The 25,818-nt window shown below is 46.4% G+C and overlaps 1 protein-coding gene across 1 annotated transcript in view; it reads left to right on the forward strand.

Annotated features, from left to right (window-relative positions):
* LOC144818788 (N-acetylneuraminate-9-phosphate synthase-like) overlaps positions 1-25,818 on the forward strand; it is a 181,310-nt gene that overhangs the window by 14,387 nt on the left and 141,105 nt on the right. The window contains exon 2 of the mRNA XM_078676539.1: positions 7,254-7,469. Coding sequence (XP_078532665.1) covers positions 7,254-7,469 — 216 coding nt within the window. The remainder of the gene's footprint in view (positions 1-7,253; positions 7,470-25,818) is intronic.

Here is a 25,818-nt window from a genome sequence, read left to right on the forward strand (position 1 = left end):
TCAGACCACATGGGGCACCAACAGGAAATATTGAGCGTAGGAGAAGAGAATATTTTGACGCATATCAAATCCAAGTGAAAGATATGATTGTAGACTCTTTATAAATGTCTTTATTTACAAGAACTCAACGATTCAACACATTGTTTAGGTGTTATTATTCTGTCTTCGGGGTGGGGGAAGGGGAACATGGCGTCCGGAAGCTAACGGTCGGGGTCAAGCTCCTCTGGCGTGTGTCTACAGGCCTTCCCCGGGATTCCTTTAGATGATTTTGTGTAGCGTTACTAGCGGATTCCCCCCTCCCCCCCCACTCCCCCCAACGGCCTCGCCCAGCCTTGAAATTCATTTTCTCCTTACCTGAATAGTGCTGACGGTTTTTTATTTATTTATTTACTTTTTTTTGCTCCCCCGCCACCGTGTGAATGGTGTCCGACCTCCGGAAAAGTGCGGTGGCTCAGGAGCCGGCACTATTGCAGTTCATAGGTGCGGCCCAGGAGTGAAGTCGATGGATTCCTTCTTCCGGTCTACGAGGGTAGAGTCAGCACCTGTGATTATGTCTCCTTGAAGAATGGAGAGCGGAGTTGGGAAAACGCGGTAGGAAGTCGGAGTGAGGTAGGATGTCTTACCATTCTCCCCTCTGAATGCGCCTTTGCTACCTGCGAAGGTAAGAACTTTGACCACTGCTTTTCCGACGACTCAGCAAGTTCCTAGTCAGCCCCAGCAATATTTAGTGGGGTTCTTTGTGAGTGGGTGAGCCCAGCGGGGGCAGCGCGGCGGGTGGGTCCTCAGTGTTGTACGGAAAGCAGTGAGAGCGGCGTTCCTCGTAGTGCCAATTCAAATGCTTGTAGATACACTTTGCGCACCAGGGACATTAAACTTGAATTAGACACTGACTCTGTAATATCAACCCGTGTCTCTCCCCCGGTTGCGGAAGTTAGGGTTACTGCTAGGCAGGGCAAGGGAAAAGCTACTACGGAGTCCGCCTCTCCAGTTAGTGGAAAAGGGAGAGGGAGGGTGAAGAAAGTCCTGTCCTCCAAAGTGAAAATCACAGCCTCCCTAAAGACATTCTAGAAGGTATTGTCTACTCCCATGAATAGGGGGCCTAATAAATGTAACATCTTGGCGTCTAACAGTCCACAGCCAGCTTCTCTACCAAACTCCCTTCCGTCCAAAAACAGTATGCAGTCTCCCGCCCCAACTGGAACAACAAATAAAGTTGCAGGAGTGGTGGCTGAAACAACAAAAAAATGTGAAGCATCCGCTGAGCAGTGTTCGGTTATCCACTCCCCTGTGGGAACCTCAAACAGATTTTCGATTTTGGAGTTGCGTTTACCCTCTGTAGCTGAGAAGGCAGATGTAACATCTTTTACAACTGTAACACCTATACCACCCCCTGTGGTAGTCCCTGCCGGCCCTGGGATCGGGTCATTAGCAGATATCCTACTGGCCCTAAAGGAGGATATAGGGAAAAGATTCTCCGTTTCAGAATCTAATCAAGCAGCAATTAGAGCATCCTGTCAGGTACTAGCCCAGAAACTAGAAGTTTCCCAGAGAACGGATGTTCTAGAATCTGAAATTCCTAAAATCAAGGAATCACTACATTCATCTTCAATGGAAATAGATAAATTAGCTCTTCAAAATAGAGAATTAAAAGAAGATATAGAGTGTTTTGAGAATAATGCCAGAAAAAACAATTTAAGACTGCTAAATATTCCTGAGGATTTGGAAGGAGCAGACATCAAAAACTTCGTGATTTCTCTTTTAAAAGATACAATTCTCAAGGATTCTCCGTAGTTAGATCTGGCTCTTGATATTCAACGAGTCCACCGGGATCCATTTAAGAGGAATCTTGCAAAACAGAAACCAAGGAAAATCTTAGTGAATTTTCTTACATACTCTATAAAGGAAAAGATTTTATCCTTGGCTCTGAAAGAAGGTCTGATTAAAAAGCATTTCCCCCTCCAATCCCTTTTCTTTTACCATCAGATCGGATATCTCTCATATTACAGCAACAAAACAGTGGGAGCTTGGTAAAAGAATGGTAATCTTAAATTCATTGGGGGCTAAGGCACAACTGAGATTTCCAGCATCTCTGCGCATCATGTGGAATAACTATATGCACAACCTACGCCAAATTGAGGATGTAGATGTTCTTATTGACAAAATAAGGAATGGGAGTGAGTTGTAAGCCGGGAGGGGGGTTATTCATTGTTAAGACGGGCTCTCCCGGGGGGGGGGGGGCTGGCTTAAAACACATATATTTTTTTTCTTCTTAATGCCACGACCAGGGGACTTGGACCATGAGGGCTTATGCTCTGAGAAGGGGGGGGGGGGCTTGAGGGGTCATGAGGGCAGGGAGGGAGAGGGGTGGGGGGGAGCACGGGTGGGGTTGCAGTGGGAGAAAATCAAAAAAATATCCTCAATCTCAACCTTATTTCTAATTTTAACTCCCCTTTAAAACGTCTGTGTAAAGTTTTGACATCCGGTGTACGTAGTAGCCCTAATGAGTAGCGAAATAAAATTTCTCTCGTGGAATATCAATGGGTTGAGATGTCCATGTAGACAAAGATTGGTCATGAAATACCTTGAACAATCACCCGCTTAAGTCTGTCTCCTACAGGAAACACACTTAAGCCATTTAGAATGCCGGGCCATTTTTGCTAAATATCGTGGGGTAGAATATTTCTGTTCCTCTGATCAGGTAGCGCATAATAAAGGGGTGGCTATTCTAATTAAATCAGGAGCTAGAGGTAACATTAAGTCAATATCAACAGATCAGACAAGGAGATGGATCACTGCACAGTTGGAGATCAGAGGGATCGAGTTAACTGTAGCCTCATTCTATGGCCCCAATGTTGATGATCCGACACCTATTTGTAAAATGCAATCTAAATTAATAGAAGCCACTTCTCCTATAATAATTGGTGGCGATTTCAACGTCCTTCTCGACCCTTCACGGGATAGATCAAATCAGAGCTATTATGTCGGAGCCCCACGTACCCGTCGGGAAATGACGACACTCTGCTTTTGTTCCCCTTTAAAACCCTAACGCCCGCAATACAAAAATCTTTTGCGGACGGAATGAGGGCAATATCTCACTGGATGGCCACTAACCGCCTCCAGTGCAATGTAGGCAAGACTGAGGTAATGCTGTTTGGGGGAGGCCACACTCTTGTGGTCCCCGGATTGGTGGCCTCCGGATTTAGGACCAACACCAAGCCCCAAACAGATCGTCAAAAATCTCGGTGTGCGTCTAGACAAAACACTTCTGTTTAAAGAACACACTAATCAAGTAGCAGGTTCCTGCTTTCGGGCCATTGGACTGCTACGACGAGTCTTCCCATTTCTATCAGATTCTTATAGGAAGACTCTCGTCCAGGCCTTGATTATAAGTAGACTGGACTATTGTAATGGCCTGCTGATCTCGGCAAATGAGGAACAACTACAGAGACTACAGGTGGTCCAGAACACTGCTGCGAGACTAGTCCTCAACGCCCAGCCAAGGTCTGCCTCTCTCCCCCTCTTGATAAAACTCCACTGGTTGCCAATCAGACAGCGTGTAAAATTTAAAATCTGCTGCACTATTCACAGATGTTTGTTTGGCAATGGACCTAAATATTTTAAAGAAATCTTCAAACCCTACAAACTTAGTCGTACCCTGCGCTCCAGCACTCAGCAACAACTCCAGGTTCCAAGGATAAAAAAAGCAAGGCAGGGAGGGCGAGCCCTGTCATATAAAGGCCCCATCCTATGGAACTCACTGCCCCCAGCTCTCAAAAATACTATCAATTTTCAATCCTTCAAGAAGTCTCTGAAAACTTTTCTATTCGTCGCCTGTTAGGATTCTCCCCCTTCATACTACTGTTCAGAACTAGGTCCTAGCTCCTTGGTAAAGTGTAAGCGCGGAGATACCCCTTCGGGGGTTGACTTCCAGCGCTATACAAGAATATAAATAAATAAATAAATAAATAGGAACCATGACCTAGGGCTTGTCGATGTTTGGAGGGCCAAGATGGGAGACATTTTGGGTTTCACCTTTTTCAGCAAAAAACATGGCCACTCATCTAGAATTGATTATGTTTTAGCTAATAGGTTGAGTTTAGAAAATATACCTGATATCTCTATTTTACCTAGCCTCTTATCAGATCATGCCCCTATCTATTTTACTTATCTGGGTAGGTGGTATAGCCTCAGGCCTAGATGGACGTTGAAAAGAGCAATGTTGTCAAATATGGAAATAATCAGGATACTTAAATCTTCTACACTAGATTATTTCTCCGTCAATATAGGATCAACATTTTTAGACTATGTTTGGGACGCCTTTAAAGCTCACACGCGAGGCCAGTTACATAGTCTGATTTATTTTAAAAATAGGGAGGAGGCCCAAGAGCTCCATAATTTGGAAGGAGAGATTATTAAATTAGAAGATTAAAGGACAAGATGCTCTCAGGAGCACCCTGAAAGACTGACACAAGTACTTAGTGATTTGGATCGTCTTCGTCAGGAATATAGGGGCATATTAGATCAAAAGGTGAAGGCCCAGTGCACATCGCATAACATGCAAAACTATGAATACAGTGAAAAGGCGGGTGCCCTCCTAGCCTGGAAGGCAAGAGTAGATCGAGTTAAAAATAATATGAATGAATTAATAATAGATGAGAGTGGGGCTACTTCTTGTAAATTAGAGGATATGCAAACTCTCCTCCTCTCCTTGTTTTTCAGAACTGTACAGAGAGGAGATTACACCTAGTTCAGAAAATATATAAAAATGGTTGCGGCATAAAGATCTACCTGAATTAACAGAGGGCAGCCGAGATACTCTTGATGCTCCCATAACAGCGAGTGAGATAAGACTATATATAAATAACATCATGAAGAATAAAGCTGCGGGGACTGATGAGCTTCCTTGTGAGGTTTATGAACTCCTCCAGGAGGAGCTAGTCCCAAGACTGTGTGTACTATTTAACTATATCTATAGTCCCGAAGGCAAAGTTCCCAAGTCCTGGAATGAGGCTACGTTCATACTTATCTTGAAGCCAGGGAAAGACACTCCTAAAGCAGATTCGTATAGACCGATCACCCTGCTGAAAGACGATTACAAAATCTTTGAGTGTTTTGGCAGGGAGATTGGTCAAGTTAGTACCACAGTTGATCAACACGGTTCAAAAGGGCTTCATCCCAGGAGGTATATTTAGGAGCAGACGCTCCAATTAATTGGCAATATAGACCTGGCAGTGGCCCGGTTGAGACCCTTGGCTGTGGCTGCGTTTGATGCAGCCAAGGCTTTCGACAGTCTACTGGGTTTACCTCTGTGAAGTACTTTTAGAGGAATTTGGTTTGTATTCCGGCTATATAGCTAACTCCTCTAAGACAGAGGTGATGTGCTGGAACATCAATAATTCGGTGGGCAGATTGAGGAAATAATTTAGATATCTGGAAATCATCTTAATCAATGATTTAGATGATCTACCTCTGATCAATCTAAAAAGGGTGTCCAAAGAGGTAGATCACCTTTTTACAAGATGGAAAAACCTCCCCCTGACTATTTATGGTAGGGTTAACTTAGTTAAGATGGTCATTCTACCTAAATTGACATATCTGTTCAGTACTATTCACCTTGATTTTCCTAGTAAGGAAATTAGCAAAATCCAGAACAAAATAGGTAGTTTTATCTGGTCTCCTGGAAGAAGTTAAGACGTAAACTGCTGAAGGGAGGTCTTGCTCTTCCGGATATAGCCTGGTACTCTTTTGCTTTTCAATTTAAAAACATACAGATGCTTTTGACCATAACTGAGTAAACTAACTGGGGGATGATATTGAGAAATGGCCAGAGTCAAGGGTGGGGGAGAAGGTTTTTTATACAAATTCGGGGCACCAAGGTTTTTTTAAAAAGTTTGCCTGAAAGTTTTAAGAGCAGCTCTCAATGTGCGGTACACGGTCAGACGCAGATGGGGGATTGGTTACTATTCTGAATTTGCACCTATGTGGGATTCCCCTGAGATGCCTGCCTGCTTGGACGATAGCCTTGCGTTACCGATTAAAAGGCCCGGCATCTCGATTTGGTTAAACCTTGTATCTTCAGATGGAGTTCATTTGTGGGAATTATTAAGATATAAAATAGGAAGCTCTTTTTCTAAATTTAAATACCTCCAATTGGCCTCCTGGTATAAAGCAGAAAGAGTCTATTTGGGGCAATTGGGAAACTGAGCTTATTTTTCAAAATTCAAATCCCAAAAAAAAGGAGGTTGCATACTGGTATAAGAAACTCCTTGATGCAGATCTCCCTCCACAGTGTGCGGTCTGGAACCAGTCAGTCTTGGACTCTAAAGCTGAAGATCTATATGATTTATCACTTCAAACCCTATATAGGTTTGTTAAACCGGCACCTTAAAAAAATTATCATTTTTATGTTATTAATAGATTATATTATACCCCTGTGAAAATAGCTAGATTTGCTCCTCTAGTCTCTCCTAAATGTCCAAGATGTGACTTTTCTCAAGCTGATGATTAACACATATTTTATAAGTGCTTTAAACTAAGCGGGTTTTGGCAGAATGTGGAGTGTGCTCTTTGGCGCCATCTTTAAAGTCAAGATCAATCTGAACCTTTCTATAGTAATTTTTGGTATGGATTGTGATTTGATGAATCTTCTGCGGCCAATACAAAGAGGCTTGTTACGATACTTAATTCTTATTGCCCGAAGGGAGATATGTAAACTTTGGAAAGACCCACGGCCTCCACTCTTTGATAATTGCTTGACAGCTGCATTTGCTCTGACACGTTTGGATCAGGGGTTTTTAAATGACAACAATTCCAATATTTGGTCACCGTTTATATCATGGGGCAGAGAGATGAGACTGGTTGAATGCCCCCAGGTCCTATGATTACATCAAGCTTCATACGAAGAAACTGGCCTGGTAAGGCCTAAAGCTAATGTAGTTGCAGAAGGGTGCTCAGGTCAGAATGATGGCTTCTTGTCAGAATTGCAGACGCTGAATGGTGAGATGAGGACAAAAAAAATAAATACATTCTTCTGTCTCCGGATAATGGAGCTTTATGCGCACTGGTTGGGATTAAACTTATTGAATTCAACTGGACTCTATTTAGAAAATTTTCAAATCATGACCTCCCTCTCTTAAAGCACTGCATACCAGTTATTCTGACAAATCACTGAAACAGCATTCAGTTAAAATCTGTGCTGTGTTTGCGTAAGCGCAGGTACGACTGAAGTCATATATTTTTGTTTTTGTTTCCAGGAGTGTGGAGCAGATTGTGCCAAATTTCAGAAGAGTGAACTCGAGCATAAATTTAACAAGAAGGCTTTGGAGAGACCTTACACCTCCAAGCACTCCTGGGGAAAGACATATGGAGACCACAAGCGCCACCTGGAGTTCAGCCAAGATCAGTACAGGGAGCTGCAGAAGTACGCCAAGGAGATCGGCATTTGTTTCACAGCTTCTGGCATGGATGAGGTGAGTCAGTGGATAGCAGTAAATTCAATGCTGATAAAATTGTAGCTTTTGGATAAGAGCGGGAAGCAGCACAGAGCACGAACACCAGGTTTGCATGAAAAAGACCGCTGTATTGAAACAGTTGCACATCACATAAACAACCCTGGGCCTTTCGCCTTACAAAACTAAAACCTTACTATACAAAATTTGTCACTTATGTTAAGTACCCACATCCCTAATGTCCGTCCGGCCCACAACAACTTAATTCTGTAAGTGTCTACTTCCTCCTATGCTGATCTTCTGCAACTGAGACATTTAAACTCCCCTCCAGCATGACTGCAACTATTAACCTTTAACTAACTAACTTAACTTTCTAACGAACCTTTAACTTCATGACCCATCCAGGCGTGAGCTTGTCTACCCGTCCTGTTTCCTTTCAATGTGGATTGCCGCTGTCAACAAAAATAAACTTCGGTAAAGCATCCCAAGCTTCAGGGCCAACTGCCACCCAGAAAAAGACCCTGTCATGACTTTTTCTACCCCCCACCTCTCCCCGCCGCTCACTGATGAATGTTCAACGCCTTAGCCAACATGCCTCGCACAAAGCACTTTGCACAACAGACCCAAAGTCAGAGGCCTCATCTTCGGCCCGTCTTGACCTGCTTCCCTGGCCCTACCTTCCAACATCTGTACCCCCACCCCCCTTTCGCCGGCCCATGACGCATATCCCCAAAAGAGCCTACCCATAAAAGATATGGCCGCCAGCTTTCCTGAAATCATGACCCTAGACTGTCCTTTTTAGGGCTCGGCTATAACGCGCTGAAAGCGCGTTCTCGCCGAGAACTATTGTCGGCGTCTCAGCAGTCTGAGACGCCGAAGAGAGACAAGACCTGGCCACGCGCAGCGTTTTCACATAGGATAACGTTGTGCGCGCGGCCAGGTCTTGTCTCCACGGCTTGCATGGCAGGCCGGATCGCGTCGCGCGCCTCTGTGGAATGCAGGGGGAGTCTGCATACCAGCACTCGGCGCTGATCAACAGGCAGGTTTTTTTTTTTTTTTTAGGTCGTCTGTCTGCATGTTAGTAATGTTAATGCCCGTGCGATAGGTTCGCGCTATACATTAAAAATAAAAAATGGCGGATAACAGCAAGGAGTACCGTATGAATGTGAGTGCGGGGAAGGAAGAGCACGGTACAAATCTGGCTTTAAAACAAAAATACGGAAGACCGTTAAAAATGCCTCTGTTTATCATTAAGGTTCATCGAACAGTTTCTATTGTTTAGGCCAGCGAGTTATGAATGCTAATGTACTGTACGAAAGCGCCTGCAGTAAATCCGAGGCGGTGTTCTATAACGGGCGCATTGTTACCCGAAACGTTTCCCTCCTTCCTTGTGGCAAATAATATTTTGTTAAAACTGGGGCTGCGTATAAAAAATGTCTTCGGTAATTAAGAGTGGCCTTGAAACACAAAGAGCTGCATTATTTCCTCTGTTCACGAGGGATGCGAGACTCGTACGCCAACAGGTCGGGCATGTCTCCAGTTGCTCTGCATTCTTATATTTCTTAGATTTTGTTATTCTTCGGGAATGTACTTTTTTTATATCAGGTAAATTAATTCCAGTTAATAAAACTAGATCCATCAACGTTATGCAACTTAGGGCATGCCAAGACAGGAGAGAAAGCCTGAGCAATGCATTTCAAGAGTAACCACAGAACCATCATCTAGCAGGGAATCTTTATGATGTTTTATATTCTTCAGTAAAAGGGGAACAACAATCTATAATTGGTGTATGGATTTCTACATTAAAAGTAAGTCTGTGAGAGGCAGTAGATGTCAGTTTTAACATTGAGTGGATGGGAGTGGTGGTGTCCGTGTGTGCATGGCAGTGGTGGTGTCCGTGTGTGTATGGCACACCACCACTGGCATACACACACGGATACCACCAGTGCCATGCACACACGGACACCACCACTGCCGTACGCACACGGACACCACCACTGCCATACACACACGGACACCACCACTGCCATACAGACACGGACACCACCCATGCTTAATTTGTAAAAAAAAAAAAGTGCCAGGGCTTTCATTTGTAAAAAATTAAGTGAAAGGGCACTCGTCAGGAGGCTACTGTAGTTAGCCATACACATTACGTGACTTTGCTCTATTGGCATTGTAAATGAGAATGACTTTTATTTATGTTTTTGTTTTTAAAACCTAAATAAAAGACCTTGTCATTTACAATGTCAAGACCTTAAACTCGCGTGCATTTACAATGCTAATAGCTCTAACTTTTGCAATGCCGAGAACGTTGCATTGTAAATGCTTGTTGATTAATGCCAGCATGAACTGAACTATTTCTTCTACCCTAGCCCAATCCTCTTGCCTCCTGTATGCCCCGAGCTAAGAATTCTGGCCAGACTTGAGCATACACCTTCCTTGTAGATGCCCCCAACGAATTTACCACCAACTGGAGCATCCTCAGTCGCCTACTGTTCAGAGTTCTTGAGGCATCTCGGTCCTGACTCTGTCCTCCTCCATGGCTAGCCCATGGAATCTCTCCCACTGTAAATGAAACAAAGCATCCACAATGTCATTGTCCACACCAGGCACCCGTTAACCTCTAAAGACAATGTCCTATTTTAAAAAATCCACTCTATTTTGGCACCAGGGCATCTCTGGCCAACTGTTTATTTACCTCCTGAACCGCGAAATGTTGTCAATTCGAAACAAGACTATCCTGTACGCCAGTTGCTCCAACCATAAAGTCACTTCCACCATCGGAGGAAGAATTCCCACCCCTTTTCCATTCCAGTGGCCTTTCCTCTGTGCACCATTTGCCTGCCAGTACAGTCCAAAGTCGATTCCTCCTGCAGCATCTGAAAATATCTGTGCATCCCAGTCCGTCTCCTTCAATGCCACCCATGGCACTCTGTTGAATTATTCCGGAAAAAATTGCCACATCCTCAAGTCTTAGCTGCCGCTAGTCTTGCATGGTGATGAGGCAATGGCAATCCACATTTTAGAGCATCCCCAGCCTCCTACAGAACACCCTCCCTGCTCTCTTCACCTTGCAGGCTAAGTTCAAATGCCCCAGTAGCACCTATACCTCCTTCTTCGTTACTTTGGCTTCAGCCAACATAGCATCCAAAAGCAGTTGCATCGTAAGTTTTTTTTTTTTTTTTTTTTTTTAATCCTCTGGCAGGCAGACTTCCATTGCCCCTGAATCAATTTCAATACCTAGGAAAGGCCGCAATGTGCTGGGTCCAACTGTCTTCTCCAGTGTTAAAGGCACACCCAGGTCCCCATGAGCTCCAGGAATCTTACCAGTAGCCGCTGGCAGTTTGTGGAACTGGGGTTAAACACAAAAAGAAGTCGTCCAGATAGTGTATTACATGCTTGTGTCCTGTACACCAAGAGAAAAGCCACAGCAGGAATGTACTAAAGCACTCGGAGAGCACAAGATATGGAACATCCCATCGTGGAGTGGAGAAGCGTGGCTCAGTGGTTAGAGGCGGCAGACCCGGAAGCTGAGATCGGCCGTGGACCAGGGTTCGATTCCCCGCCTCGGCGGGTCTCTGGCTCAAAAATTCCACGGACTCGACAATTCTCGCTCCGGTGCCTACTCGACTCACGGGGTCTCACTCTGCGACTCTGGGCAATAGCTTGCTTAATCTCCACTACGGCCCCTCGCGGCGGGATGCCTGGCTTTCACCTTGTGGATACCCTGCCGGGGTATCTCACAGGGGAATACCAGGATGGGTTCCCTAAGCAAGCGCTTAGATACCGTGTCGGTGATTTGCGCTATATAAATACATGTATATTTACATTTACATCGAGTGCACCATATCCACATACCAGTGCCCTTCATATTGGATGCCCAAAAGCTAAAAATCGTCCGGGGGTACGGGCAACAAATGGAAAGCTGACATGATGTCGCTCTTAGCAGTTAGTGCCCCCACCCACTCTTTCCACCAAGGAGAGAGCCATGTCTACTGATTAATAGGACACAGACACCTGATCCTCTGGGATGAAGTAGTTAACCGAAGTCCCCTCCGGCTACAATAATTGCTGGATCAACCTGATTTGCCTTTTCTCTTTTTTTCGGAACCACACCATTACGGGACGCAATCAGGTTTTCGATGGGCCAATCATCAAGGGGGACCGCCATCCTGCCCTTCGGTATCTCTTTCCTCAACTTTTCCCCCACCATCCTTGAGCACCGTCTCCCACTGCACACTAGCCACCAGACTCCACGATGCCGGCATCCAGGGAACAGTCCTAGACTGGATTCGATGTTTCCTCTCAGGCAGAACACAAGGAACCAGACTCCTTCCCTTCCTCTCTGAATCAACAGAGATCAGATGGGGGAGTGCCCCAGGGATCCTCCCTCAGCCCCACGCACCTCAATGTCTACAAGACCCCCTCACAACCATTGTCAGAAAACACGGACTCAGCATAGGCTCATACGCCGATGAATGCTTAATTTGTGCCGGTGCTTTCAGGTGCTGAGCACCGGCACGTATTTCTGAGGGCCGGGTCTACGTAGGGGTGGACAGAATTAAACATTCATAAACATTCAGCAGGGGCATTCCAATTTGATGCATGCTGAATGCTTCCAATCTAACCCAGTCTCCTCGTTATGTGGGGCCTGTTTTGTTTTGGGCTCTTCTTCCAAGTCTTATTTATTTATATTTATTTATTTATTAGTATATTTGTATAGCGCTTCACTGTCACCCCAAGGGCATCCTGGCGCTTGAGATCGCTATCAGCAACAGAACTGCAACTTACACTGCCCTAGGGAACAAGTGGATCTTCAGCGCTTTTTTAAATGGGAAAAGGTCCTTTTGACCTCGTAAAAGAAGTGGCAGAGAATTCGAGTTTAGCCGCTGCGACACTAAACGAGCGTCCGCCCATCCTCACTCTCTGGAATCTCGGTACCACCACCAGCCACGCAGAAGAGGAGCGCAAGCAGCGCGTGGAGGAATACCAGGAAAACATATTCTGCAGTGGGACCGGGCCCTGTCCATGCAAAGCCTTGAACACCAGACAGGCAGCTTTGTACTGAACCCGTAGATGGACCGGCAACCAATGTAAGTCCCGGAGAGCAGCGGTGGAAGAGCTGAAATTAGGGCGAGAAAGAGCCAGCTTGGCCGCCATATTCTGCACCCGTTGCAGTTTACAAAGCAACGTTTTAGGGGCTTCCAGAAGTAGAGCGTTACAATAGTCTAAACGACTTAAGATGGTCCCACGCACTACTTCTGGTCTGGACTGTTCAGGTAAAAGGGGCAAAACTTTGCGCAGCAGCATCATGCACGTAGCCGTGGTCTTATTTACATGCATATCCAGCTGCAAGTTAGGCCCAAAAGTAACCCCTAAGTCTTGCACTTGTTTTTACTTTTAATCAGGCTAGGGATGGGTCACAGAAACACAGGATCACCGAGGCAGGAGGAGTGGCAGCACCCATGCTTTGCGTGCAGAGCACTAACCTCTAGACCAGCCGAGCGGCTGAGGCCATGCACTGGAAGGGCCAACAACAATCATACAAGTAGCACAAGAGCGAAATAACACACACCCGAGAACCATGCACACCAGATGTATACATGTGTGACGGCAGAACCAGGTGCTCTACCCACAGGCTGGGCAGTGAGTTCCTGCAGTGCCTCCCAAGCTCTGCTCTCCACTCACCCAAAGGTTGCTGTCACCTGACCATATTCAGCACAGATCCCAAACACCAGCAGGTCTGAGATTTACGTGCGCCTAGACAGAGGATGCAGTGAGAAGAGAACAGCAGAGAATAGAAACTGAAACCGTTCTGTACAACTGTTCACTCGCACCTGGCATTAAATGCTGCACACTTTGGCATGCTCCTCTGCATGGAGGTCATTCTTGCCGGGGCAGGGTCACTCATGTAAAGCGCTCCAATACCTTCAGTCGAGACAGCGCTAAATAAATCAGCAGGGAAAAAAACGTGATGCAGGTTTTGGTCGTGAGAACCTTATTTCCACTCCCCCCCCCTCCCATCCTCCAAAACATGCCCAGGGTTCTTCTGAGATTCTACAGCCTGCTTCTCAGGAGCTGTACAATCCTGGGTACCATTTTATGCCAGGTGTGATGTCACTTTCATTGCACAAGTTTGAAGCTGTACCGGCAAATATGTAATTCTCATATCGCTATATGTTTTGAATGGCGGCCTGCGTCAATAGTGTTTATGTGGTGACATTTATTGGTGGTAAATGGGCAATGGGAGCGTCTAACAACAGCCATGTCAGTGTGCTGCGCGTAGAGATGGTCTTTTTTCCTTGTTTTCATGCCAGTCACGCAGAGGGCCTACACACAGTCTTTACATGGCTGCTGGGCTGTCTTTAGCCCAGTGTAGAAGGTGCCCAAGCAGGGCATATGCCACGCAGGAGTATGAGCTACTATTAGAATCAAAACATTGAAAATCCGTGAGACATAGCTACTGAGACATAGTGTAGGCTGCAATTCTTTCAACTTTTGAAAGGATGAGCTAAAAAACCCAGGGAAGTTATAGAAACAATGAAACACTTCCGATAGGTGGCTAAGGGAGATGGTATTTCCATTAGCCTAAAATTATTCTAGGCACTGTTGAGAAAATAACAGGAAAGTCAGCAATTTCCAAGTTATATGAAGAAGGAGAGAGTGCCTTGATGCAGGGTCTGGTTAGTCAGTTGAGAAATGATTTCATTGCATCGATCTGTGTTTGGCCTCACAGTCCTAAGTTCAAAACCTGGCAAGGCCATGCAGGCTTTCATCCTCGAGGTCAACAATATGAGTATTCTTGAGTTGGAAACACAGGACTGACCGTGCGTTTCACAAAATACGCATTATGAACTGGATGCAAGCATGCAGAAGAACAGTGAGGAACAGAAGCAAGACCAGGTGGACATCATGGATGATACCAGGGGCATAGTGACTATTGGTGCAGCGGGTGCAATGTACCTGAGCCCAGAGGTGGGAGAGGCCCAGTCTGGCCTGCACCAAATGATGACATTTCAGAGGGTGCCTGTGTCCAGGATATGCAGTCCTGGTCTCATCAGTGGCCCCTAATGCTGCAGCTCAGTTTAGGAACCTACACAACACTGGTGAAAAAAATGTTGGAAGGCCTTGCCGAGCTCAGCTCTTCTGAGGCACCTCATGCCTGCTTCCAGCTCTTAGTCAACGGCCACAGCACAATAAACCCACACAGGTATTCTGCTAATTCCAAAGCATCAGCGCATCCCCAGGTCCCTCCAGTGCTGCTCTCTCCTAATCCGTAGTTCTCACTGACTGGGCAGTAGCCCTCCACTCATAGCTCTGCTGTGCCACCTCCGCCTCGGGCCTTTAACTGACACTTTTAGCAGGAGTACCATGTGTGATGCCACAAAACATCTTTTGATGGCATGGAACCATAACCCAGTAAATCAAATGCTATTGTGTGTCTTGGACAGCACAGTTATGCATTGGCGAGACAGGCCAAGAATGATTCAGCCCTGTCACCCCTCAACTTTACATAATGAATTACTTTATAGGTAATAAAGCAAAGGTATACACTTTTCTTGCTCTCCCTCTGTATCTGCTTTTCTTTCTCCTCTTCACATCTCACTCTCTCCCTTCTCTCCATTCTTCCTCCACTACCTACCCTTTGTCCATCTTTCACCTTCCTCTCTTTCCCTTCCACTTTCCTTTCACATATTCCCAGCTGTCTGCCTTCCTTCCTTTGCCTTTCTCCTCGTTCCACTTTTCATTCTCATGGTGTTCAAATTCAGTCCTGCACCAGGGGCGGTGGGTGAGATTTGAAAGTGGTGAGGCGCAAGGTGATTTGCATACAGCACCGTAGCGAGCGAGCGCAGCGAGCGAGCGCGAACCCCTTAAGGGGGGTTTGGGGGGATAACCCCCCCCCTAGAAAATTTTGAAAAAAGAGAAGAAAAATCGTGCATTTTCCAAGCAAATTTGAGAAAGCAGGAAGGTTAATAAAGCAATTGTGAAAGTGCAGTTATTTCATAAATAGATGGCATAACATAGGTAGCTGCTTATACAGTATAACCACAGAGCTTCATACATTCCGTCCTATTACGCTGCTGAATTCAGACTATAAGACTTGCTTGTAAATCTCAGCTCTAAGAGTAGAAGAAGTTGAACAGCAGTTGGGAGACAGCCTTTACAAAGCCCTCTGTCCCACTTGTTTTTTGCACCTTTCTGCCCCCTGTTCCACTCGTTTTTGTGCCCTTCTGCCCTCTGTCCCACTCGTTTTTTGTGCCTTTCTGCCCATAAGGGGGGGTTCGGAAATTTTTTAAAAAAGAAAGAAAATCGTGCATTTTCAAGCAAATTTGAGAAAGCAGGAAGGTTAAGAAAGCAATTGTGAAAGTGCTGCAGTTATTACATTACAAACACACGCCCACACACAGAGACACGCTTTCACATACAGACTCACACACACACCCACACATCAATCCACACACACACTCACACAGCCACCCCCCCCCACACGAACACACATATCTAGATAGATTCCACTCTCCACAGTCACTACATGAGGTGCCAGCTCGCTACCACACATGCCTATTCTTTTGAAAAGGCAAATAAAGGATCTAGCATACACACACAGACACACACACTCATGTGTGTGAGTCACACACACACACACACACACACACACACACACACACTCATGCAGATTGTGTTCCTGCAGGGAGCTTGCTGTCAGGCTGTTTGAGCCGAGGCCTAAGTACTTGCAGCCAGTTTTTACAGTCCGTCTTTGTTTACAGATTGGATGTACCCCAAAAGTGAGCACATCCCACCAGCAAAACCGCAAAACCATAAATATTGTAGCAAGGCCAACTCTGAAGCAGTGTAGTCTTACAGGCTAAGGGAAAGATGGAAGCAGCGGGCCCACAAAAATATGGTGGCACTGTGGCAGCCATTGTGTGCTCTTTAGTCAGATTAAAGTGCTTTAACATTAACATAATAGTATTACAAACAATATTGGGTGGTAGTGTTTCTCTACCACAGAGAAAACGTCCGCACATCCAGTAAATACAGCTCCCAAAGTATATCAACGTGTAGTGTCAAGTGTACAAGTATGATTATTCAGAAGGTGCACTGTGTATCCTGTTATACACCTACCACCAGGGGTGTTAAACTAGCAAAAAATGCTAATATTAGTTATCTAAGAAGAAACCGGTTTCTCAGGCACTCTCCAAACTTTTATATCTTCCGAGCGTTGGTCATTATGTTTCACAAGTTATGAGAGCACTGGAACACATTGTTATTTAGATAATAGTGCCAAAATTATTTCATAGGAGTAATGTTCATTTTCAAAACGCAAAAGTACGGATCCAAAACTCGATATTGTTCTTCAAATTCTTTATTATATACACATTAAAAGTTATTCCAGCTCACACCGCCGACACGTGTTTCGTCTCAACATGAGACTTTTTCAAGGCTAAAGATGTTCTGGGGGGAAGTTATTAAACACAAGACCGGTCTCAAAGTGTGGAATCGAGTAAGATCTAGACATACGCAATAGATATAGGTCCACGTTAGAATAGTCAAATTAATAGTGATCCTTAGAATCCCGGTCACTTAAGCCGAAATATTCGTAGAGCATAAATTGAAGTCCAATATCGTATCAGACGTTGGAGTATTGTTCGTAATAACTAAAGGCGTTATGCCGCGTGAAGGCTGAATTCATTAATATAAAGATTTGAAGGGGACCATGATACGTCAGTAATAAATGAAGGCGTGTTGCCACGTGGAGGTTGAATTCACTAATGTAAAGAATTGAAGGGGACCATGATACGTCACTCCTGTTTCGCGTCATCAATACGAGAACCTCCACTGCTACCAGCAGGTATAACGCCTTTAGTTATTACGAACAATACTCCAACGTCTGATACGATGAAAATGAACATTACTCCTATGAAATAATTTTGGCACTATTATCTAAATAACAATGTGTTCCAGTGCTCTCATAACTTGTGAAACATAATGACTAACGCTCGGAAGATATAAAAGTTTGGAGAGTGCCTGAGAAACCTGTTTCTTCTTAGATAATTAACATAATAGTGTTTAAGTGTATTTAGGTTCCGACAGGATGTGAGGCTGATGCCAGGCTTCCAGGAACAGGGTGCGTGTAACACAGTAACCCAGAAGACGGCAAGGCGTAGAAAATTGCTGACATGAAAATTAAAATTAAGCTACTGCTTCTCCCTAGCCCACGCCATCTCAACCCCTTCCTGGAATTCACACTGACTTCACCTCTGTACTGTATAACAGGAAACAGCCCACAAACTTTCCATTTGAATCCCTGAGGTAGCCGTAGTGATTTCTTCATGTTAGCTACTCAAACGCCATTGTCTAAAACTAAATCAGTAACCCTGAATGTCCAGACGGCCTGTTCCTGGCTCATTCTTACCAGTTGTGCTATACCCCCAAAATTCCTGTATGTGATCGTTGAACAGGACACTTGATTTACACAACACGACAGTCTGTGACGTTATGTGTCGGCCAAGTCACACACCCACATCTCCCCAGGCTTATATTGGTTACCTATTGGTTACAAGCTGCTTTGAATCACTCACTAAGCATACCTAGAATACAAACACTTTTCATCAAGAAAAAATTAACAAATGCATTCAACAAAGGAACCGCCACTCAAAACTGGCATGCGCCTCAGAGTCCAACCATACATGAATAAAAACATGGCAAAATAAAACGCAACACAAGTTCCACAGTTGTATGATCAGCGTAATGGGAGGCACGGAGGGAAGGAAGCAACACAGAGGGCGCGGGAGAGAAGCACTCTAACTGAGAGAAAGGCGAGAGTAACATGTAGCATGGGGGGTGAAAGTAAAAGGGGGTGTGGCACAATCGTAGTGGCTGGAGGTAGGGGAAGCATCAGGAGGGCACGAGGGAAACGTAATGGGAGTCATGGGTGGGGAGAACCAACACGGGAAGGTGCGGCAATGGAAGCAATCTAATGGGGAGAGACAGAGAGAAACATGGAACGTGGAGGTGGTGGTGGAAGTAACTCAGAGGGCAGGGCGCAATCAAGGCGGAGTTGGGAGAAGCAACAGAAAGGCACAGGGACGGTAGCGAGCGACATGAGTATTGTATTTGTGTCTTAATCCCGTTTCAAACGTGAATTACTTATGAATATCAAATCTGATTTACTGAGCATTTTAAAGTATTTGTTTCTTATTTCAGGCTTAGGTGTGATTGACAAATTTCCAGGCGTAAGAAGAAATGCTCCTTTGGGGGCAAAACAAGTCTCGTGACTCACAATGTTTTTTCCTTTAGATAAATATGTCTTACTCCTGAAAAATGCTTGCATAAACAATTAAACTAGAGTAACACACAACTACTCGGGAAATGTGTGGTGAGTTAGATCCAGGGTAACCAGAGAACCTCTGATGTAGGGGCTTGAGTGACAGACATCTACTCTACCTAGTACAAACTTTGGTTCTGCTAGATCCAGCCTCAACATGTCAATTTTTGGAAATTGCTAATTTTGGTTCCAATCCCAGAAGTCATTTGGGCGCCTGAAAGGAACTTACACACTCAAATGGAACTTTTTGACAAGGTCAAATCCGTTTTTGGGATCCATTGACCCAAATTAGCTTAGCTATTTGCCCACCTCAGTTGAACTCACCTGTGTAAATGGCCTGATTTACGAAATCTGCAAAACATACACTTACAAGTGTAAAAAGAGTAATCACACCTACTTGCACGTGGAAGTAAATCTTCTCCCCGGAGCGTGGTAATGGAATTCCAGGGCTTGTGAGTGTCATAAACATGCGTTTATGGGGATTTGCAAACCATTTCATGTCCCTCTGCCACCATGGACACGTTTATAAATATCATGTCGTGAAGTGCAGGAGTAAATCAAATTACAAGGTGGGAAAGAACACCCCTAAACATTATGGGTCTATGGGCAGGGGTTTACCAGTGCAGAGCAAAGAAAACAAATGTTAGCAAGTCCATGTGTGCTTGATAATAGAGCAAATAAACAAATGTATACAGCAAGCATTGGCCAAGTGGTCTAGATTTGTTTTTAAGCTGACGTCTTCTTAGTTGAAATGGCCCAATATGGCTGTGTCATGGTTGGGTGCAGGAACAGACTTAGATGAACCCATATGCATAATGAAATATTTAAGTGCACGTGTGCACGAATACAAACACACAATCAGGCAAAACACTCTCTCTCTCTCTCTCACACTCTCTTTCTCTTTCTCTCACTCTCTTTCCCTTTCTCTCTCTCTTACTCTCTCTCTCTTTCTCTCTCTCTCTCTCTTTCTCTCTCGCACTCTCCCATTCTCTCACTCTCTCTCCCTTTTTCTCTCTCTCTCTTTCTCTTTCGCTCTCTCTCACTCTTTCCCTTTCTCTCTCTTACTCTCTCTTTCTCTTTCTCTTTCTTTTTCTCTCTCTTTGTCTTTCTCTCTTTCTCTCTCTCTCACTCTCTCTCACTCTTTCCCTCTCTCACTCTCTCACTCTCACTCTCTTTCCCTCTTTCTCTCTCTCACTCTTTCCCTCTTTCTCTCCCTCACTTTCTTTCTCTTTCTCTCAGTCTCTCTCACTTTCTTTCTCTCTCTCTCTCTCCCCCTCTCAGTGCAATCAAAAACCATAGTCTCAACTACCTCAAGCACACACCTCAAACTGCGCAACGCACATCCCAATCCTCTCAGAGGGCATGCACCGCAATTGTAAAAGAAAAAAAATCCTCTGAAGTGAAGGCCATGGATTGAGAACTGAATTAACATAGTTCATGTGTTTCCATTTCGGATTATTTTTGGCCTCACTTGACCCTGTGCTCCGTGGATTCTGAGCCCCGCACGCTCAATATAGCCCCCCAATTCATCCTCCTCCCAGGCGGCAGGCGGGATGCTTAGTGTAATTGTCTGACCGTCAGGGAGTGAGACCTCGGACGGTTACGATTTACTCCGCTGTCCATGATTAAGAGCTTAGAAGTTACTCGACTAGCCCCAAGTCCTGAAATAACAGAGGGCACGAGAGGTCAGAGATCATGGCGGATCAGCGTGGGCACATTCCTGCTGCTGAGCAGGCGTGCTAGAATTCAAGACTGGGGGTGCTGCTGACAGGACTAAGTGCAGATGCCAGGGTCGAGTGGGGTGGCAGGAGGTGCTGCAGCACGGATCTGAGGAGTGATGACAGCAATGGGTTCAGATTCTTGCACTTAAGGTCGACTCGCACCACTCATCTGTTTGTAAATGAACACCATAATGCACTCTGGGACTTGTAGTCATGAATTCCATCAATGAAACCAATTGGACGAGGCTATCACAGCACACTGTGTTTGGAGAGGAAATCCCGGACTGGAACTGCGTCTTAGGAGACATCTGTAACCTTACCAGTCCTAAAATGCCATCCTTATCGGGAGAAGATACTGGATAGTACCGAATTTAAATGTATGGAACGTTAAGGGGTATAAACACTGAGTAACTTCTTAATCATGGTTACTCTGCAAGAACTTTCGGGTTAATCCCCCCATTGCCGGGGCTCTTGGGTCGGAACTGGTGAAGTCCTGGCCCGGCCCCGGAGCCAGCACCCGAGTCCCCGAACCAGGCTGCGGCGGGCATTTGTGTCATGTACGTCTGTGTGGGGGCGGGAATGATGAGGCGTACAGGCCTGTGAGGGCGGCAAGTGCACTAGTGCACAGTCAGACAGTTCAAGTTCAAGTACTGGTGATGGGTGATATACTGAGGCGGCCTAGGCCTCTCTGGGTGCAGCACAAGGCCGGCCCAGTAGCGTGGCAGCCGCAGCGCAGTCGTAGTACGGTACTTCTTCTAAATTATTATCGTCTACATATCATTTACTTGTGATATAAAATATGATATACTCACTAAAAAACTACTGAAGTTGAAATCACACGACGACGGGTCGACAGACGGACTCGAGAGCTGATGCGCACACACACGAGGCGAGAGTCACACTCGTCACCACCCACCCAGAGAGAGAGTAGAGAATAGATTAGAGAACAGGTCAGCAGCGCCGCGAAATGGCCAATCACTGCATCATGACTGAAGTCGGACACAGTGATTGGCCACGGCTGAACCACCCACGCGCGGCATCCAATAATGGATTGCCCTGCCCTGCGCGCTGTGACTGGCCAATCCTGGCGCTTCATCAGCGCCAGGATTGGCTAGGGGGTCACATTGCGTGCTCGCCCTGTCGCCCTTTCTATCGCCGGGGGCTGTCGCCTAGTTAAACCCAGCACCCCCCTGGCCACTCGCTACGCAGGAGAACAACAATGCGCATGCTTGGGCTAGTTGCAGCCCCAAGCTTCTCTTGCGCACTCGTCGAGCCTTGTCGTCGGGACACCTCTTCTGCTGCAGCTGAGTCGGTGACGTGGACTGTCACTCAACTCAAGCTGCACAGCAGTCCGGACCAGCCTCCCTGCCGCAAAGCACTCCCCCCCCCCCCCCGACTCCCGGATACGCCGGGTGCTGCCCGGATCCCTGACGGCCTGGACATGAGGATGATGAAAATGAAATATTAAAATTTCCTTGCACAGCCGCGGGTCCATGGGGGCTAGGGGGGCTACGCCCCTACGCCCCAATGGACGCACCGCTGCTGTCCTGCACTCTCAATCTCGGCATCTCTGCTTTCCGCTTCTCTTCACATTCTTCGTCTACTGTATCTATCTGTGCCTTCAGACCTCTCCTCCTTCCTCACTCACTCTTTTATGCTTTTCCTTCTCGAGCATATATTTATATCCACTCCAGGAATCTTTGTTTAATGACCGGGTCATAAATTTAAATCTTGATGTGGTCACTCCTGTCTTTTTAGGTCGAGGACTGTGTCGCACTGCGTAAGCAGTGGGCGGAGCTCCGAGATTTTGTGTTTCTTAGTAAGGGGGCTTGAACCCGCCTCTCTTCTTCATTGGCTGGCTTCCTAAACGGAGGCCAGCCATTGGAGGAGAGGGGTGTCACTCGGTTCAAGCTCTTTTTTTCCGTATTCGGGGGCGTTTTTTTAAGCTACTTTCTTGTTTTCTTTCTCTCCTGTTCCCATTGGCTGGAATTTTACCTTCCAGCCAATGGGAAGAGGAGAGAAAGAAAACACTCCCCGAATGCGAAAATGAGGCTGCGTTTCTCCGAGGCATTTCTGCCTCGCCTCGGAGAAACGTGGTCGCATGGAGCGCTCCTCTCTTAATTCCAATTCCATTTCTGCCTACATCCATGTCCTAGCTCCTGTCTGCCCTAAAGTTCTGACTAGCCGCGCACAGCTGTGTCTTAAGCACTCGCTCTTCAAAGCCTTGTCTTTCCCTCTCCAGAGCAGCCTTCTTCCAATTTCCGGTCTTCCTTCTTTCCATTCCTGACATAAATCTTTACTATTCCTTCCCGCTCCCTTTCCACAGTCCCCGGTACTCTATGCTTCTCGCTCCCCACTTCTGGAGCCTCCCTTCCCCCAGTCTCCTCTCCTTGGTAGCTCTTTACTTCGGCGGCCTCCTCCTAGCACTCTCCTCCGACTGACCTGTGAGAAGTTGGCCTGGTATATGATGTTCACTATTCTAGTGAGCACCGTGCACCAGTCCAAACAACCCTTATGGTGATGATTGTAAAGCCAACCTTATGGGCCAGCTATCCTAGGGGTAGCATGGACAGAAGCAGTCTTAGGCTAAACTCAGAGGGCATGTGAAGCCAGCTGTTTTACCATATGCAATCCTTTTAATACCAAATGAAAGGACACCACACAGGTGATATATTCAAATGTATATGTATTTATTTCTAAATCAATCCCCTGAACTCTTTATGAGCACAGAAGCACAAGCGCATAACAAGTAACTTAATATGACATACAACAGTTGCACAAATATGGATAGGCCCTGGTGGCCCGCTAAACCATATACTAAAATAGTGGTATAAGAACCACGTCACGAACAATGGTAAGGCCTAGGGCCTTGGGAATTGCTGGGGTTACACTGGACTAAAAATAGTTAGGGAGCAAGAGGCCCACGGGATGCGGGGGCAGTGTCTAAATGCACACACGTGCACACATGGAAGTCAATGGGTGCGTAAAGTTAGAAAGTTAAAGTTTTAGGAGTCTTCCGACGGGACTAGAAACTAACCACTTGAAACTAGAACACTAGGAGTGTAAACCTTTACAGGAGCACCGCAGTACTCTCGTTACCTCACCCACAGGAAGCGGGTGCATAGGTGTCAAAGTGTGTCGGGTTTCGTCGTGGAGTTCTATGGAGCCTTGGAGAAAAGATGCTGCAGGCGACCAGGAGAGAAGAGTCTGGTTGGATCGAAGGGCGGATTGAGGATGAAGAGTACCTGAAAGCAGAGGGGACAGAGTCTGGGTCACTAGCCAGTGACCAGGATGGAACCAGGAAGGAACCAGGCGATGTCGGGGAGCAATCGGGTGATGTTGTGAAGCTTGTCTTTGCTGCCACGTGGACCAGGAGGTGTCGATGACGACCAGGAGCTGGGCACGGACTGTCCCACGAAGGCTCTCGCTGTCGGCTGTGTCGGTTCTCGATTCGGAATCAACTGGCCTTGGCAAATGCAACCCACGCAGGAATCGAAGATGGCTTCTGGATCAGACCAGCAAGGTCTGATGGGCTGCTCCTTTTCAGGGGAGCAAGGGCCAGTCTGGAGCAACCAGACCAGCGTTGGAAATTCAAGGTTTCTTCGTCACAGAGGCCACTAGCCAATGGGCCAGTGACCGGACAGACGCGTCGAGCAGAAAAATGCAAAAGGTCCCCACGCAGCACTTTGTGAGTGTGGAGAGGTGATCTTCGGTGCAGTTGGTGCTCGGGGCTGGGGCTTCTCAATCCCCAATGCACAACTTCGAGGGTGCCTCTGAAGTTGCACGGAAAGCAATTCGCTGTTTTTCCAAGATGGTCGGTTCCACGTCTCTCGTCGCCTCCACGGGTCTCAGCTTTGCTGTGGCTGTGGATCGTGCTGTTGGATGTCTGGAAGTCCGGGTCTTGTCAGGCTCTGTGTTCGAGCTCCGGCGGGAGCAACGACAAAGCAAACCGTTGAGCGCTTGATGGTGCCTGCTTGCACAGGGTGGTCACTCCTTGACCACAAGGGATATTCTTCAGTCTTCTACGTCGAGTAGGATGTCGAAGGTCCAGAGTTTCGTATCAGAGTTTCAGTCAGGATAAATCTAAAGTCTTGGGACTCAGCTCCTACCTATATACCAGATCTAGGGGCTGGGTTACCTGCTAGGTCCCTCCTATGGGTGGGACCCAGGAAGGGGGTGGTTACACCCCTTTCCCTTTGTCCAGTTTCGCGCCAGAGCTGGGGCTGGAATGCCCCAGCACCAGTTTGAACTGGACTATGCATGGGACACCTTGTGTGCCCCAGGCAGTGTCTCCTTTCATTCAGCCCTCCCTGCCCCAATACACTATAGCCTGTCTGGGGTGGTGCTAGCACCTCCCTGTGACAGGAAACCTATTGTCCAAGCCTCCCTCGCTGGAAGGACTCCCAGCAGCAGGAGGTCAGACTTGTGTCTGTGGCAGCAGCATCCATTTTGTGATGCTGAGGCTCTGGTTAACTTTAACCGGGATTAATGGAAGTAACATATCTTCTCCCTCTAGAAGGGTGGAATTCTACCCCCGTCGCCAGAACTGGCGAGGGGGTAGTATTCCAAAGCGTATGACACCTTACACAAAATGTTTTGATAAAGCCAAACTAGAGTTAGCATTTAACCGCAAGGTTCATACTGCACTTAAGAGTATATGGTATGGCAATATCCTAGAACAGCTATAAGGATATGGTTCCGAAAGCTGCAGACAGGCTCAGCTCATGCTAGAGCACCATCTCACATAAAACCAAGCACTCTGCCTTCAGGATTGTTAAGGCCTGCCATAGGAGTGACTTATAGGTGTATATGTGTTTAGCTATAAGGTTAGACATAGGAATACTATATCTAAGCAAGGGGTGATTACACGACCTTGCCCCAGCTGAGTGATCAGCCAGTTGTCAGTTTGGATGGCCAGCCATGGGTGGCAAAAGATATGCTGCAGCCCCTGGTAGGCCTGGGGTGCACCTATGCCCTGGGTACCTATAGTACACTGTACAGGGACTCACAAGAGTGACCCAAATCCAATTAGGTATGTACCTAAGGTACATGGAGTCCATTTTACAGAAAGAGCAGATAGCCTGGGGCCCTGATTAGCAGGATCCCAGGCCAACTAAGTCGAAAACCAGCTAAACACAAGGCAAAAAATCTGGGTTAACCATAGTCAGGTAACCCCCTTCCTACATGCCCTCCCTTTCTTCCCCTTGCGGCCCTCCCTCTCTCGCGGGCACTCCCTGTCTCTCCCACAATGCCTTGCTGTCTTACACACACAGATCCCCTTCTCCCGGGTGATGTCACTTCCTCTGAGCGCAGGGTGGTG

The sequence above is a fragment of the Lissotriton helveticus genome, chromosome 2_1, assembly GCF_964261635.1.
Source record: "Lissotriton helveticus chromosome 2_1, aLisHel1.1, whole genome shotgun sequence".
NCBI lineage: Eukaryota > Metazoa > Chordata > Amphibia > Caudata > Salamandridae > Lissotriton > Lissotriton helveticus.